This window comes from Podarcis liolepis (assembly GCF_965112155.1).
Source record: "Podarcis liolepis genome assembly, chromosome: 13".
Lineage (NCBI taxonomy): Eukaryota > Metazoa > Chordata > Lepidosauria > Squamata > Lacertidae > Podarcis > Podarcis liolepis.
In genome coordinates this window covers 36,534,971-36,552,867 of record NC_139573.1, presented here as the reverse complement: position 1 = coordinate 36,552,867, position 17,897 = coordinate 36,534,971, and the positions used below count along the sequence as shown (strand labels likewise).

Here is a 17,897-nt window from a genome sequence, read left to right as displayed (position 1 = left end):
GAGTCTGACTAAATGTTCGTGAGACACTGGAGGGGTGTAGTGCTTAGAGGATGGGTAGGCAAACTAAGGCCCGGGGGCTGGATCCGGCCCAATCGCCTCCTCAATCCGGCCCACGAACGGTCCAGGAATCAGCATGTTTTTACATGAGTAGAATGTGCCCTTTTATTTAAAATGCATCTCTGTGTTATTTGTGGGGCCTGCCTGGTGTTTTTACATGAGTAGAATGTGTGCTTCTATTTAAAATGCATCTCTGGGTTATTTGTGGGGCACAGGAATTCGTTCTTTTTTCCCTTCAAAATATAGTCCAATCCCCAGGGGCCCCTACTGAAAAAGTTTGTTGACCCCTGGCTTAGAGTGATGCCCTGGGCAGAACCAGGTTCACATACCCACTCAGCCACTGGGTGATTTAGTCACCCTCTCTCTGCCTAACCTACCTCACAGGGTTGTTGTGTAGATTAAGCATGGGAGAGGAAGCAGGTATGCCAGAGACGGGGAGCCCATGGCCCGGCAGCAGTTATTATGCAGCTCCCATCAGCCCTGGCAAATGGTATGGGAAGATGGGAGGTTAGTAAGTGATGGCAGTGGCAGAGCTAGCTGCTTGGGTACCCAGAGTGGTCACATGATGTGCACCCGGGGGTGGGGCGATCCGCCCAAGGGGCGGGGCGATCCTTTCGGCAGGGATCCGATTTCGGCGCGGCAGCATGATCCTCCTAGTGGGGGGTCTGATCATGGCGCAGTGGCGCGATCTGGCATGGGGGGATTTTGTCACCCTCCAGATGACACTCAGAGCGGACCACCCCCACCGCCCTCCCTTTCTACGCCCCTGAGTGATGGTGGCAGGCTATTCTGTGCCCTAGGAAAGACTAACTGCTTGCACTTCCCGCAAAAAGGAAAATTGCTAACTTCCATATTCAAAAACAGGTTCCTTTTAGGGGGGAAATGGAAAAGGACTCAAAACTGCTAACTTTATTTTAATTGCGAGGATAAGGAATACGACCAACTTTGGTCACCTTTCTCAAATAGAAAAGAAAATGTTGTACAGCTCACTAATTATTTTGGACAACCTTGTGAATTGTAATTAAAAAATGTAAGTGTCTTAAAAATTTCAATTTGGGGCACATCTCCTTTTCCGTCGCAAATTTTGACACCAATTCCTTCAGACCAAGTGCTGACACCTGCACATGTTTAAGCGGATTAGTTGTTGAGCCAACTAGTCTCTTTCGCAACGTTGTTGAGCGTATGTAAATTGATAAAATTAATCATTTTACACGTATTTTTTTCCTTGTTTCTATAGATGCAATTATTTCCACTAGTTTTATATCTGTAATTGGTTCATTCTTGTTGGCATCTGTCTGTCATGAGAGACAATGGCCATTGTATTGCATCCCCTCCAATATTTCTCAAAGGAAAATGGGAACATGCTTCAAAAAGGACAATCTGGAAACAAATCAGAAACCGGAACAGTTTCTGTAATTCGGGGGCTATCCCAGTGAAATCAGGGCACTTGAGAATACTCATCGCTAAGTATTGGAAGACACAAGATCTACCCACTCTGGAAGAATGGCAGATGAAGGTGATGGACTACATGGAATTGGCTGAAATGACTGGCAGAATCCGAGACCAGGGAGAAGAGTCGGTGAAAGAAGACTGGAAGAAATTTAAAGACTATTTAAAGAAATATTGTAAAATTAATGAATGTTAGAAGGATGTTGGATAGAAATTAAATGGTTTCCAGCGGTAATACTTTAAGAGATATGAAAAAAGGATTATAAATGGGTAAAAGTTTAATGGTAAGGATTTGCTGAATTAACAAATTGAACTGGAATACAAAGAAGGGAAGTATGAGGAGGTCTGAGGAAATAAGTGTATGGAAGTTATGTTATTGAAAATTAATGTGTGTTTTTAATTGTTTGTTATTTTGTATGCTTGTCTTTTGACTTTATTTGTATTTTAAAAACTTTCAATAAATATCTTTTAAAATAAAATAAAATAAAATCAGTGCACTTGGAGGGTCTGGCTGTCCAGGCAACGAGACTGCCCACTCTCAGTAATTGATAGATCACATGCAATCATAATACTTAGTATTTGACAGCCCACGAGATTTCATTTTTGAAACCTGCCAAAATCAAAAGTATTGTGAGGGAGCATGAGCCTAAATTTTGGAGCCAGCATTTGCCATCCAACACCCCCTGCCAAATTTAAATAATCAATTCAAACTTTCTCACAGAAAAAATTACAGGGCAAATAGGGAAAGTATTCATTTCAGCATCAGTAAAACTTGCCTATCCCCTTCTGAACTATTTCTAAGGATGGAGATTCCCTAACCTCCCTCAGTTGCAGACTGCCATTCAACCATGTATTACAAACCAACATCCCTTTTCTTTTTTTCATACTTCTTTCTGAATGTTAAAAGGACGGGTTAGGAAGGGGAAATCTATTTCCCTGCCTCTAACAGTCAAAAAGCTCTCACCACCGTACACTCTTCACACCATTAATTCGCAGAAATATAAAAACAGCAGTGCTGAATCAGACCGGATTTGCCAAAAAAACCCTTCATGGCCATCTAAACTAAGAGGCACCACCGTATCTTGTGGCAAGGAGTTCCATAAACCACTTAATGTGCCAGGTGAAGAGGTACTGCTTTTCTTTTGTTCCGAATTTGACTGCCCATCAGTTCCATTGGGGGAGACAGACAGCAATACTGGAGGAGAAGAATAACAACTTCTCTCTATGGCATGTCTCGCCTCTCGGCAACTTAGTTCCCCACCCACTCAAAACCTAAAATATCCCCAAAGTCGGAGCCTTTCCTCACGGATAAGGTTCCCTCCCTTCCACAGCTCCTTGGGGTTTCCTCTTCCAGCAATGTTCCCAACTCTGTGCTATGAGTCCCACGGCATCCGGCAAACTCACCTCCCGGTAAACAGCGAAGAGGCAAGTCAAGAGCCTTGCTGCTTGGTTTGGCCATGTTGCCATCCTCTTGCCTTGCAGTCCAGTGCCCTGTGCACGACTCGGATCGCTCAGACAAAGTCTTATCTTGTTCGCCGCCCTGTGGACTTTGCCTGAGGGTGGGGAACGGGGTCATTGCCACCGGGTGCAAGACACCGTCATGTGCTGTGCTGAGCACACAGCAAGGTGCGAAGAAGGAGATCAGGCATTTGCCAGGGCTCCCCAGAACAGCAGAGGGTTCCCCCGCCCCACCAGGGCTACCATTTCTGAAACTTTGTATGGAATAGCCAAGGCGATCAGGTGAGGCATAAGAGAATTGTGCGTCTTGCCTCTCCTATGTTAGGAGGAACATGGATTCCATGTGAAACAGCAAGGCAGGAGTTTACAACCCACTGGACGTGGGCTATTACGATACGATGCGATAATCTTTATTGTCATTGTCCCATATAGAACAACGAAATGGGGGGGGGATATCTACGTAAGACATTCAAAACCAACAAGCCTGCTATCCCAGCTATCCCAACCTGGTTAGCCCCCTAAAAACTCTGATACCCCATTTTAAAAATACAATACACTCCCATAGAGACTCCTTACACTGCGTTTAAAACCAAAATCGCATTTGGATAGAAACTGTTTCTCAGGAGGCTAGTTTTTAAGATCTTCTGCATATTCAAATTCATTTTACATTTGCTCGTTTAATTGTCTACTGTAAATACACACTCTTATAAAACTGCAGGTTATTACAATAATCCTGCTAATGTTTTTGTTTACAATTTATCTGTAAATATTCAACAAACCATTTCCATTCTTTTATAAAAAGTTTATCTTGATTTCTTAGTCTTCTGGTAAGTTTCGCCGTTTCTGCATAGGTTTTTGTATCCATTCTTCCTTTACTGCGATTGTATCGGGAAGTTTTTAATGCTTGATGTTTTACTATGTTTTTGTATGTGCTTTAAGCCAGCCAGAGTGGCTGGGGAAGAATTGTTGTTGCCGTTGTTGTTTAGGGGTAAGCACCATTGTTTTTAACAGAACTTACTCCCAGTTAAGGGACTCGGGTGGCGCTGTGGGTTAAACCACAGAGCCTAGGACTTGCCAATCAGAAGGTCGGTGGTTCGAATCCCCACGACGGGGTGAGTTCCCGTTGCTTGGTCCCTGCTCCTGCCAATCTAGCAGTTCAAAAGCACGTCAAAGTGCAAGTAGATAAATAGGTACCGCTCTGGCGGGAAGGTAAACGGCTTTTCTGTGCGCTGCTCTGGTTCGCCAGAAGCGGCTTAGTCATGCTGGCCACATGACCCGGAAGCTGTACGCTGGCTCCCTCGGACAATAAAGCGAGATGAGCGCCGCAACCCCAGAGTCAGCCACGACTGGACCTAATGGTCAGGGGTCCCTTTATCTTTACCTTTACTCCCAGTTAAGTGTATATAGGGTTTCAGCTGCTATCAATCGTCCTGTGTCACTTAATTTTTTTCTAGATGCTTGCATTTTTATTTTTATTTTTATTTTTATTTTTATTTTTGTTGTTGTTGTTGTTGTTATTTGACTTCCTTCCCTCTCTTCCTTTCCCCCTTTATTACATTTCTATCACCTGAAGATCACAGGATGCTTTACAATATAAATTTGTAACCAGCTGATCCCTGATTTGCCTGTCACCTCAATGCAATGACTCATCCTTAGCCATGGCAGGAGCCACTCAAAATACTGGCGTGTCCTTCAGCGTCATGGAAACGGCTTGAGGGGTCAGGTGCTTTGTGATAGTGAACTTTAGAAGGGGAATCCCGTGTAGTCCGATATCTTGCTGGTGACACGGGTACCTGTGGAGAAAACTGTTCGTCTTCCTGAAATGTGAGATTACTTCCTGTTTTAGAGGGAAACTGAGGCAGGAGGGGGAAGGCAAATCAACTCTTCTCTCCAGAACATGACTCTTACCATAGGAGCCAATTTCTAGGAGGCGAGGTTCCTTCAGGCCCCCGCCCGAATAAAATATTTGAGGGGGCCAGATCCCTCACCAAATCCATGGGCTTTGCCATTCACTTGGTATCCGTGTGTCTCATCTTGCGATTATGTGGAATAAAATATATTATTCAAGTAGGCACCCCTGGCTGCTATCTTGAGCAGGAGGCAGCTGAATTCATAAGGAATGGGTTGTGTTAATTTTTTATTTTTATTTTTTTAAAAAAACATTTTAAAGACTCAATGCTATTTGGTTATTCTCAACTTTCAAGGCAAGCATTCAAATGTATATTCTTTTAAGGGGAGACATATCTTAAGACCTGGGAAGATCTGTAGGGAAGGAGGTAGTCTTTCAGATATCTGAGGCCTAAGTCATGTCGGGCTTATACAAAGGCAGACATTGATGCTGAAATCCAGCATTGCCTGAGCTCTGCATGTGCAGCTTTCTCCAGATTGAAGTGCAGAGTGTTTGAGGACCGTGACATTTGCAGGGAAACCAAAATGCTTGTTTACAAAGCTATTGTACTACCAGCCTCACTGTATGCTTGTGAAACGTGGACCACTTATAAACGCCATCTCCAACTCCTTGAAGCATTCCATCAATGGTGTCTCCAAAAAAATTTACCTATCACTTGGGAAGACAGGTGAACTAATACCAGTGTACTGGAAGAAGCAAAGATCACTAGTGTCAAATCTATGATTCTTCAACATCAACTTTGTTGGACTGGTCGTGTTGTGATTATGCCTGATTATCGTCTTCCAAATCAACTACTCTATTCCAAACTTAAAAATGGAAAGCGTAATGCTGGTGGTCAACAAAAGAGGTTCAAAGACTCTCTCAAGGCAAATCTTTTAAAATGTAGTATAAACACCGACAACTGGGAAACACTGGCCCGCGAGTGCTCCAGTTGGAGAACAGCCTTTACCAAAGGTGTCATGGGCTTTGAAGACACTCAAACTCAGGACACAAGGGAGAAATGTGCTGAGAGGAAGGCATGCTTGGCAAATCCACACCATGATCAACTCCTGCCCAGAAACTTATGTCCCCACTGTGGAAGGACGTGTGGATTCAGAATTGGCCTCCACAGCCACTTACGGACTCACTGTTAAAACCGTGTTTATGGAAGACAATCTTACTTGGCTAGAAGGGATCGCCAAAGAAGAAGATACGGAGAACTGAATTCAAGGCTGGAAAAATGAGAAAGTGGGAGAAATAAAAACGGACAGATTCACCCACCCTGAAGTAAAGCAGAGCCCACCAAATAGGCAGCGGTTATTATGGGTTTCAGCCACAAGGTGTCAGTCCAAGCCTAGCGACGGAAGGTTGTTAATGGTCTTTCCTGATGCTTAACCAAGATGCTAGAAGTGTGACCCACCTGAGTTCAGCACTGTTGTGCAAGTCTTCCGCCAGCCTCTTTCAATGCCAAGCACAGCAAATAACTTTTGGATCCTTAAAGGTAAAGGGACCCCTGACCATTAGGTCCATTCGTGGCCGACTCTGGGGTTGCAGCGCTCATCTTGCTTTATTGTCCGAGGGAGCTGGCGTACAGCTTCCAGGTCATGTGGCCAGCATGACTAAGCCGCTTCCGGCGAACCAGAGCAGCGCATGGGAACACCGTTTACCTTCCTGCCAGAGCCGTACCTATTTATCTACTTGCACTTTGACATGCTTTCGAACTGCTAGGTTGGCAAGAGCAGGGACTGAGCAATGGGAGCTCACCCCGTCACGGGGATTCAAACCGCCGACCTTCTGATCGGCAAGTCCTAGGCTCTGTGGTTTAGACCACAGCGCCACCTGTGTCCCTTTGGATCCTTACGATCTATGTATCTCCCCTTTGGTACTAAAAGCATTTTGCACCTGTTCATTCCACAATCCAGATTACAGCATGATATACTGGGCCGATATTATTACTCCCACCCACCCACCCACCACACACATTATAAATGCTGGGGTGTGATACCAAGAGATAATGGCTTGCTTAATTTTAATACATGCCTGTCCTGAAGCTGGAAGAGGAAAAATCCCCAGCTCAGTGCTCCTAGTTTTCAACACTATACTATAGAAGCTTTTCAACCTGGGCATGTAATGGCTTGCACCTCATCCTTTAAAAGGAACAAGAGAGAGAGAGAGAGAGAGAGAGAGAGACTAGCTGAGCATTCCTATATAGGCTTTGCCTCCAGCAAAGGAATCCATAGGTTCTGGAATCTTCTGCACAACATTTGCAAAAAGGCATCGACATCACAGGAAGTTTCACACGGCGGTGCAACAGGATGTTGCAGCGTGGAGTTCGGCTCCTGTTCAGGGTTCCTATGCCCTATTTCAGGATATTCCATTCCATTCCCCCATCCCAGTTTTCCATTTACTTGTAACAGTCAGCATTCCATTTTATTGGCGCATTTTATTGTCCTTGTATAAGCCCTACGTGATTTGGGCCTCAGATATATGAAAAACTACCTCCTTCCCTACAGATATTCCCGGGTGTTAAGATATTGTCTCCCCTTAAAAGAATATACATTTGAATGCTTGCCTTGAAAGTTGAGAGTAACCAAATAGCACTGAGTCTTTAAAATGGTTTTTTAAAAAAATAAAAATAAAAAATTAACACAACCCATTCCTTATGAATTCAGCTGCCTCCTGCTCAAGATAGCAGTCAGGGGTGCCAACTTGAATAAAATATTTTATTCCACATAATCAATTGCAAGATGAGATACACGGATACCAAGTGAATGGCAAAGCCCATGGATTTGGTGAGGGGTCTGGCCCCCTCAAATATTTTATGGGGGGTGGGGCTGAAGGAACCTTGTCTCCTAGAAATTGGCTCCTATGGTAAGAGTCATGTTCTGGAGAGAAGAGTTGATTTGCCTTCCTTCTCCTGCCTCAGTTTCCCTCTAAAACAGGAAGTAATCTCACATTTCAGGAGGATGCACAGTTTTCTCCACAGGTAACCGTGTCACCAGCAAGATAGTGGACTACACGGGATTCCCCTTCTAAAGTTCACTATCACAAAGCACCTGACGCCTCAAGCCGTTTCCATGACGCTGAAGGACACACCAGTATTTTGAGTGGCTCCTGCCATGGCTAAGGATGAGTCATTGCATTGAGGTGACAGGCAAATCAGGGATCAGCTGGTTACACAATTTATATTGTAAAGCACCCTGTGATCTTCAGGTGATAGAAATGTAATAAACAATAACAATAAAAATGCAAGCATCTAGAAAAAATGAAGTGACACGGGACAATTGATAGCAGCTGAAATCCTATATACATTTAACTGGGAGTAAAGGTAATGGTGAAGGGACCCCTGACCATTAGGTCCAGTCGTGACCAACTCTGGGGTTGCGGCGCTCATCTCGCTTTATTGGCCGAGGGAGCAGGCGTACATCTTCCGGGTCATGCGGCCAGCAGGACTAAGCCGCTTCTGGCGAACCAGAGCAGCGCACGAAAACGCCATTTACCTTCCCGCCAGAGTGGTACCTATTTATCTGCTTGCACTTTGACGTGCTTTCGAACTGCTAGGTTGGCAGGAGCAGGGACCGAACAACGGGAGCTCACCCCATCACGGGGATTCAAACCGCCGACCTTCTGATTGGCAAGTCCTAGGCTCTGTGGTTTAACCCACAGTGCCACCCGCGTCCCTTCCTCTCTTGGGTACTTTCTCCTAAAGATTTGTGTTTGGTTACACTCCTGCAAACCTTAGCATTCCCCTGAGCTTGCTGATACTTCTCTCTTATGCATAGATAGTGCCATTTGGGCTACAGAAGGACAGACACTTCAAGGCCAACTTTGCCATTCACATCTAAGGATGGATATCTGTGGCACTTGTATGTTTCCGAGCACAATTCCAAGTGTTGGTGCTGACCTTCAAACCGTTGGTGCTGACCTTTATATCTGAAGGAGTGTCTCCACCCGCATCATTCAGCCTGGAAACTGAGGTCCAGCTCTGAGGGCCTTCTCGGTAGTGGCGCCTGCCCTGTGGAACGCCCTCCCATCAGATGTCAAGGAAATAAACAACTATCTGAGTTTTAGAAGATATCTGAAAGCATCCTGTTTAGGGAAGTTTTTAACGTTTGACATTGTATTATGTTTTTATATTCTGCTGGAATATAAAAGTGGCTGGGCAAACCTAGTCAGATGGGAAGGGTATAAATATTATTATTATTATTATTATTATTATTATTATTATTATTATTATTATTTCCAGGAATTCTGCTTTCCATTTCTGTGTGTGTGTGTGTGTGTGTGTGTGTGTACATTTGCACCAAGGATATCCAAGAAGACACAAAGTGAGGATGGACTGGGCCACTTAATTTAAAACCTTTATAAGGCTAACGGATTGTGAGTGCCAATATGTTTCTGCACTTGAAGGTGATTTGCACAGCCATTTAAAGCAGGCCAAGCAGCCAAGATAACAATACATAAATGATGAGCTACATTGGACATCCTGAGTGACAATTTCTTTTTATAAATTATGGATGCTTGGGAAGAAAATTTGGGATTACCATCTAGCAGAATAGGAAAAAAGCTGGATATTTCTGGAGTGTATGTGGCAAATGTTTCGAATAATTGATATATAAATGATTGGCAGATAGAGAAGTGGAAGCCTCTTTTTTCTTTTAAACTTTTTGTCCCCCCCCCTTTATTCTCTTTTCCCGGGTTGCTTGGGAAAAAATCTTTGAGAAGAGTGGATTTAGGCAGCTGTGGGAAAGCAGGAACTGTCAATCTCCACAACTGCCTCATAGGGGCAAGCCCTACCAAACCAGAGTTGCTGTGCTCATTAGGCCTGACTTTCCTGTGCAGATCCTGTTTTTGCTCCTGTCACCTTAGCGGGTCAGTTATGTTAGGGTTGCCATATTTCAATAGTTAAGGTAAGGGATGCAGGTGGCGCTGTGGTTTAAACCGCTGAGCCTCTTGGGCTTGCCAATCAGAAGGTCGGCGGTTTGAATCCCCATGACGGAGTGAGCTCCCGTTGCTCTGTCCCAGTTCCTGCCAACCCAGCAGTTTGAAAGCACGCCAGTGCAAGTAGATAAATAAGTACCTCTGTGGCAGGAAGGTAAATGGTGTTTCCATGCGCTCTGGTTTCCGTCACGGTGTTCTGTTGCGCCAGAAGCGCTTTAGTCATGCTGGCCACACGCCCTGGAAAGCTGTCTGTGGACAAACGCCGGCTCCCTCAGCCTGAAAGCGAGATGAGCGCCTCAACCCCATAGTCGCCTTTGACTGGACTTAACCGTCCAGGGGTCCTTTACCTTTTTACCTATTTTAAAAGGTGAAAACCTGGACACAAAAGTTGTTGAGCTTTTGCCCAAAACTGTTGAGCCTTTTCCTGCAGAATCTCAAACAAAAATGAGTTTCTGAGCTATGGTGGGCTGCCAGACGTCCGGATTTTCCCAGATGCTTTTAGCAGTTTTTGAACAGATGCTGTTTATGAGGGCCGAATAGCAGGTGTATCTGGGAGATTCCAGGTGTATGGCAACACTAGTTTAGTATTGCTATTTACCTATGCTATCAGGTTGCCACAGAGACAAATGAGAGGGCCTTTTCACACCCCTCCTGGCTGGACACCACGGCATCATAAGATGGGGAGCAGTAGGTCAAGGAGCAGACTTCATGTGTGTGAGTTTTGGCTGATGCGGAAGCAGGAGACAAAGAGACATGTCTGCTCTGCACTGAACCCAAAACCGAGTCTGGGGCTTCTCTATCAAGGAGGCCACAAGCCCTTCCACCCTGCCCTTAGGTTGCACATAAGGTAAAGGTAAAGGGACCCCTGACTATTAGGTCCATTCATGGCCGACTCTGGGGTTGCGGTGCTCATCTCGCTTTATTGGCCAAGGGAGCCGGCATAAAGCTTCCAGGTCATGTGGCCAGTATGACTAAGCCGCTTCTGGCGAACTAGAGCAGCGCACGGAAACACCGTTTACCTTCCCGCTGGAGCAGTACTTATTTATCTACTTGCACTTTGACTTGCTTTCGAACTGCTAGGTTGGCAGGAGCAGGGACCGAGCAACGGGAGCTCACCCCGTCGTGGGGATTCGAACCACCGACCTTCTGATCGGCAAGCCCTAGGCTCTGTGGTTTAACCCACAGCGCATATGTGCAGATAAATTCAAAAAACAGTCATACCCTGGAAGTCAAATACCTTGTGAGTCAAACGTTTTGGCTCCTAAACGCTGCAAACCCGGAAGTGAGTGTTCTGGTTTGCAAATGTTCTTTGGAACCCGAATGTCTGTCGTAGCTTCCAATTGGCTGCAGGAGCTTCCTGCAGCCAATCGGAAACCACACCTTGGTTTCCAAATGTTTTGGAGGTAGAATGGACTTCCAGAATGGATTCCATTCAACCACCGAGGTACGACTGTATCTCAAAGACATCATAGTCTTTGTTTACCTTCATTCCGGGGAAGCCAACCCCTGGGTAAGTGTTGGGATGCCCCGGAAGTCTCTCAAAGCTCAGAGACTGAGGTGCATGCAACAGTGCTTTGAAAACAAACCTTTGCTTTCTGTCTTCAAAAAATACAGTGATACCTTGGGTTTCAGATGCTTCAGGTTACATACGCTTCAGGTTACAGACTCCGCTAACCCAGAAATAGTACCTCAAGTTAACTTTGATTCAGGATGAGAACAGAAATTGCACAGCGGCAGCGGGAGGCCCCATTAGCTAAAATGGTACCTCAGATCAAGAACAGTTTCAGGTTAAGAACGGACCTCCAGAACAAATTAAATTCTTAACCCGAGGTACCAATGTATATTAAAATTGTCCCCCCCCCTTTCTCTCTCCTGAAATTTTACAGCAAAGGGAAGATTCTTTTTTAAAAATTTTATTTCCACAAAACTCCATCTGGCCTGACTTGCCCCCATTCCTTTCTCCTTTCTGGAATGTAACAACGGCAGGGATCTCCTCCGCCTCAGCTTCTTTTTCTTTTTTAAAATAATAATAATAAAAAAAACCTCATGAAGTTGCAGCTGCCACGTACACCAGTGGTTGGGAGTCTGGAAGAGGCTAAGCTGATGGCTTTCCCAGGCTGGTGGCAGCTGGGATATGTATTTATTTATTTATTTATTTTCCACCCCGCTGTGGCCGCTGGCAAGCTGGCTTTTCCATGGAGAGGCCCCTGGAAAAGAAGGCTTGGTTTAGGAAGGCGTTCCTTGCTCTTTCTCTCCCCGCACCCCCCAAAATACACACTTTCTGTGGTCGGGAGACAGCAAACCCCATTTTGAAAGGAGAAAGAGTCTGAATCAGACAGCAGCACAATCTGAGAAGTGTCAAAGGGACAATCATAAAATTGGTTCCAGCTCTGTCGCATTGGATTTTTGGTTGGCCTCCCCCTTCTCCATTCTGCTGGAATTCATCCCCTCCTGGAAGCCACACCTTCCTCTGACCTGGAATTGTTTCCTCCAGATCAGGCATGGCCAAACAATTCCCACCATCCCTGACCACTGGTCCTGTTAGGTAGGGATGATGGGAGTTGTAGTCCCAAAACATCTGGAGGGCCAGGTTTGGCCATGCCTGGTCTAGATCTTCAGGTGCTGGAACCCACTGAAACCTGACTGAAGTGAAGTCCATTTCCAGCTCCCATGCACAAGAGAAAACCGCACAGGGCCTTCAAGCAGTGGTGTAGTGTGGGGAAGGGGCATGGTCCCGGGTGCAAATTTCTGAGGGGACGCCCCCAGGGCCCCCCAGGCAGGCTCCCTCGGGGAATTGGGTGAAGTCAGGAACAGGCATGCAAGCAGGGAGCCAGGGCAGGTCAGGTGCTCTGACAGAAAAACAGGACAGGGTTCAGGCAAGAACTAGCAACCAACAATGTTGCTCCTGCAACTTGGGTGTGCTGGTCCCGGGGGTAAGGTACCTTGGGTGTAGCAGAGTCCACACGAAGAGGGGCAAGGTCCGAGGCAGAGAGCCGGGCGGGGAACAGGAACGCTGGAACAGAAGGCTGTGCAGGGAACAGGAACACCAGATGGTCGGGAACAGGAGGCCGAGCAGGGAACAGGAGTGCCGGATAGTCGGGAACAGGAAGCCGAGCAGGGAACAGGAGTACCGGATAGTCAGGAACAGGAGGCCGAGCATGGATCAGGAACACAGGAAGGTCCGAAGCCAACAACGACGTTGCTCCCGCAACCTGGGGCCGGGCTGACTGGGCTTTTATCCTCTTCTAAGGCCAGGGGCGGTCCCGGCCCCCAGGAGCCCCGCCTCCTCTGGCCTTAAGGCGAGCACTCCTCCTGGGGGCAACCAGTTCCCTTCGCCTCTCTGCTCTAAGCCTCTGCAGATCAGGAGAGGCCGAAGGGTTACTGGGCCCTGGAGGAGGCTCACCTGTGGCCACTGAGTCGTCAAGCCTCTCTGGGGCCAGAAGGGCTTCACCTGGGGCCAGCTCCTGATGCACTGCCACAGGTGCAGGCTCTTCAGCATCTAGGCCTTGCCCCAGTTCAGCCGGCCCTGGAGGCGGGGACTCCTGTGCAGGCTGGGATTCCTCTGTTTCATCCTCCGAATCGGAATCCCAGGCCATCACACCATCCCCCCTCCCAGGCCCCCCCCTCAACCGAGGGTCCGGACCCGGCTTGCTGGGGTACGTCGCATGGAACTCTCGGAGGCAGGCAGGTGCGTGGACGTTGGCCGCTGGTTCCCAGGAACGGTCCTCCGGTCCGTACCCCTTCCAGTCAATGAGATACTGCAGCTTTCCCCTGCGGTATCGGGAGTCCAGGATGCGTTCCACCTCGTACTCAGGCTCTCCCCGAACCAACACTGGCTGCGGTCGGGGACGGTTCGGATGGAACTCGTCGGGTGGGGCCACCGGACTCAAAAGGGACCTGTGGAAGACCGGGTGAACCTTCAGGGTTGCGGGTAACCGGAGACGAAATGCCACAGGGGAGACTTGGTCTACGATAGGGAACGGGCCGGTGAAGCGGGCGTCCAACTTCCGCGAAGGTCGAGAGGGGTGGAGGTGGCGGGTGGAGAGCCAAACCAGGTCACCGACGCGAAGTTCCGGCCCCACCTGGCGGTGGCGGTCGGCCTGGGCCTTGTACGCTTCCTTGGCCTGGTGCAGTTGCTCCACCAAAAGCTGTTGCTGGGACTGGAGCTCTTGAAGCCACTCCGTCACCGCCGGGACCGCGGATGTCGGCAGCACCTCTGGAAACAGCCGTGGATGATAACCATAACTGGCCTGGAACGGGGTCTGCTGGGTGGACGCATTCACCGCGTTATTGTAGGCGAACTCCGCCAATGCCAGGTGGTCGACCCAGTCATCCTGCTGGTAGCTGCAGTAACACCGGAGGTACTGCTCCAGCACCGCGTTCGCCCGTTCCGTCTGGCCATCGGTCTGTGGGTGGTAGGCTGACGAGAGGCAGACCTCCGTCCCGAGGGTCTGGTGTAGTGCTCGCCAGAACCGGGATGTGAACTGAACGCCCCGGTCGGACACCACGCGCTCAGGTAGGCCATGCAGGCGGAAGACATGCTGAAGGTACAGCTGAGCAGTTTCCTTGGCTGTGGGTACAGATGGACAGGGAGCGCAGTGCACCATCTTGGTGAAATGGTCGGAGAAAACCAGAAGGCAGGTACAGCCACGAGACGAGGGTAAGTCCACTACAAAGTCCAACGAAACCGTGTGCCAAGGGCGCGGTGGAACTGGCAATGGCTGAAGTAGGCCGGGGGGTCGCCCGGTAGGACCCTTGGCGCGCCGGCAGACATCACAACCAGCAACGTAGCGAGCTACGTCAGCCTTCAGGCGGGGCCACCAAAACTCTCGACTGACCAGATGGGTGGTCCGATACCGTCCAAAGTGCCCCGCTGCTGGGGCATCATGGGCCATCCGGAGAACCTCCAGCCGTAGTGGCCCTGGCGGGATGTACAGACGACCGTGGTGCAGCAGAAGGCCCTGATGCAGGACCAGCCCCGGATACTGTGGGCTGGACCCTTCAGCCAGCTCCCGGAGTCGTTCCTGGGCCCAAGCGTCGACCCGCTGCTGTTCCCGCACCCGAACCTGCAGTGGCTGCGCCTCCTGGGTGGCCAGGAATGCAGCCGGAGGTAGGATCGTGGTGGGTTCTGCTTGCTGTACCGTGTCTGTGTTGTCTTCAGGTTTCCGGGACAGGGCATCCGCCTTCTGATTCTGAGAGCTAGGGATGTAGCGGATCCGGAACTGGAACCGGGAAAAGAACAACGCCCACCGGATCTGTCTTTGGTTCAGCTTGCGGGTGGTCTGGAGGTACTCCAGGTTCCGGTGGTCGGTTCTCACCTCCACCGGATGTCGTGCCCCCTCAAGATGGTGGCGCCAGACCTCAAAGGCTACCTTGATGGCCAGTAGTTCCCGCTCCCACACAGTATAGTTACGCTCCGCCGGTAGGAGCTGGCGGGAATAGAAGGCACAGGGTAAGAGTGGCACTTCAGGACCAATCTGTTGAGACAAGACGGCACCGAGAGCCGTACTGGAAGCGTCGGTCTCCACCACAAAGGGTCGAGAGGGGTCAGGATGTTGTAAGATTGGTGCCCTCTGGAAACAGGCCTTCAACCCCTGAAACGCCTCCTCTGCCTCCTTGTCCCAGGAAAACGGCGTCTTTGGGCGCAGTAGCCGGGTCAACGGGGTGGTGCGATGAGCATAATCAGCGATGAAGGTCCGGTAGTAATTGGCGAACCCCAGGAAACGCTGTAGGTCCTTGCGGTTCCGGGGTGCCGCCCATTCTTGAACCGCTGTCACCTTCCCCGGGTCCATTTGCACCCCATCTGGAGAGAGCCGGTGACCAAGGAAGTCCACAGTCCGCTGATGGAACTCGCACTTGCTGAGCTTTGCGTACAAACGGTGCTCACGCAAGCGCTGCAGCACGGTCCGGACATGTTCCTCATGGCGAGCCGGGTCACGGGAGTAAATCAGTATGTCATCCAAATACACCACCACGTACTTGTCTAACAAGTCCTGAAACACGTGGTTGATGTAGCGTTGAAACACAGCAGGTGCGTTGCACAAACCGAAAGGCATAACCAAATATTCGAACTGCCCGTACCGGGTGCCAAACGCTGTCTTCCACTCATCCCCGGCTCGGATCCGAATCAAGTTGTAGGCCCCCCGGAGGTCCAGCTTGGTGAACACCTGTGCCCCTTGCACCCGCTCCAGCAGCTCCGAGATAAGGGGCAAGGGGTACCGGTCTGGGACGGTAATTTTGTTCAGGGCTCGGTAATCATGGCACGGGCGGAGTTCCCCACATTTCTTCTTAACGAAAAGCACTGGTGCCGCGGTAGGCGAGGTGGAAGGCCTAATGAACCCACGCTCCAGGTTCTTGCGCAAGAAGTCCTGCAAAGCCTCGCGCTCTGGCTCTGTTAGGGAATATAAGCGACTCACTGGTAAAGGCGCTCCGGGTTGGAGGTCTATGCCGCAGTCAAAAGGCCGATGCGGCGGCAGCTGGTCTGCCCCCCGTTCCTCGAACACATCCTGGTAGTCCTGGTACACGGCTGGGAGCGTGGGTGCTGCCTCCTCTGAGGGCGCGGCCGCCAGCGTTCCGGATTGAGCATGGGAACATGGGTCTGGGAAGTGCACAGTCCGTTTGACCCAGTCAATCTGAACGTTGTGGGCTTCCAGCCAGTCCATCCCGAGCACCAGGGGGAAGCGGGGCATAGAGGCAATGTCCAAAGTTCGCAACTCCCGGTGCTGCTGGAGACACAGGACCAGGGGCTGGGTCTCCTGAGTAACGGCACCTGAACGCAGAAGTCGTCCGTCAATTGCTTCCACCTGGACCGGTACTGGCTTGTTCCGAAGTGGCACCTGATGATGGGCGGCAAAAGCAGCGTCCATATAGGAGCGGGTTGCCCCTGAATCTACCAAAGCATGGGTGAGGATCCAGGGCCCTCCTGGAGGGTATAAACGTACCGAAACCATAAGATGTTGCAAGTCCATTGGTGCGGGCCCATTCTGTACGGTTTGGGACCCCCGGTAGCTAGGGCCATCAGCTACTGGGGTTGGCGGTTTCCCTGCGGCTGGCGTTTCTCAGGGCAGGACCGAGCGAAGTGTCCACTTCCGCCACAGTAAAGACAGAGATTTCCCTCCCGACGCCGCGCCTTCTCTGCGGGGGAAAGGCGTGGCCGCACTGCCCCGAGCTGCATAGGCTCCTCCGTTAAATCAGTTGTGACCGTGGGGCTGCCGGAAAAAGCTGGTGCCGTGAACTGGAAGTGTCGGCGACCCCGGGCCTGACGACGATCCTCCAACCGGTCGTCTATTTGTAGACTCCGTTGAATGAGAGTGTCCAGCGTGGTGGGGCGTTCCATTGTGGCCAACTGGTCCAGTACCTCGTCCGAAAGCCCTTCGAGATACTGGTCCCGCAGTGCCGAGTCATTCCAGGTCAAGTCCTGTGCCAACAGCCGAAACTCCGTGGTATATGTGGCCACCGTGGACTTGCCCTGTTTCAAACGCCGAATCGCCCGGTTGGCTTGACTCTCTTTCTGGGGGTTGCCGAACGCGGCCTCCAAACGATTGCAAAACCCCGTATAGTCTGCCAGCAAGGGGGAGTCTTGCCTGAGTAGCGGCAACGCCCACTTGGCCGCCTGGTCCTTTAACAAACTAATCAAAAAGTGCACCTTGGTGCGGTCGTCAGGAAAGTTTCGGGCTCGCCCCTGAATATACAGCTTGGCCTGGGCCAGGAACATGGGAAAGCTGGCCGGGGCTCCATCAAATTTCTCAGGCAAAGCCACTGGGTACTTGCCCGGAGCCGGGGCGTCGGCCCCAGGAGCCGGTAGGGCTTCCAAGCGTTGCTGAAGTGCCACAACCGCGTCGCTGAGCTGCTGCACGGTGTGAGTCAAGGCCTGGTTCTCCTGGGCCAAAGCCACCAGTGCAGCCGCCTGTTCAGCCATGGCCTCTGGCTCTTCCCGAACGCACCCCTACGAAGGGGGAGTGCGGGTGTGGCGGGAGCAAACTGTGCTGGTCCCGGGGGTAAGGTACCTTGGGTGTAGCAGAGTCCACACGAAGAGGGGCAAGGTCCGAGGCAGAGAGCCGGGCGGGGAACAGGAACGCTGGAACAGAAGGCTGTGCAGGGAACA

The 17,897-nt window shown here is 50.0% G+C and overlaps 2 protein-coding genes across 2 annotated transcripts in view; one reads left to right on the top strand and one right to left on the bottom strand.

Moving 5' to 3' along the window:
• The window catches only part of TMEM92 (transmembrane protein 92), a 58,734-nt gene that overhangs the window by 7,907 nt on the left and 32,930 nt on the right, over positions 1–17,897 (bottom strand). Inside the window, exon 2 of the mRNA XM_083470358.1 lies at positions 2,911–3,591. Coding sequence (XP_083326484.1) covers positions 2,911–2,973 — 63 coding nt within the window. The 5' untranslated portion in view covers positions 2,974–3,591. The remainder of the gene's footprint in view (positions 1–2,910; positions 3,592–17,897) is intronic.
• The window catches only part of MPP2 (MAGUK p55 scaffold protein 2), a 131,840-nt gene that overhangs the window by 91,125 nt on the left and 22,818 nt on the right, over positions 1–17,897 (top strand). The window lies entirely within an intron of this gene.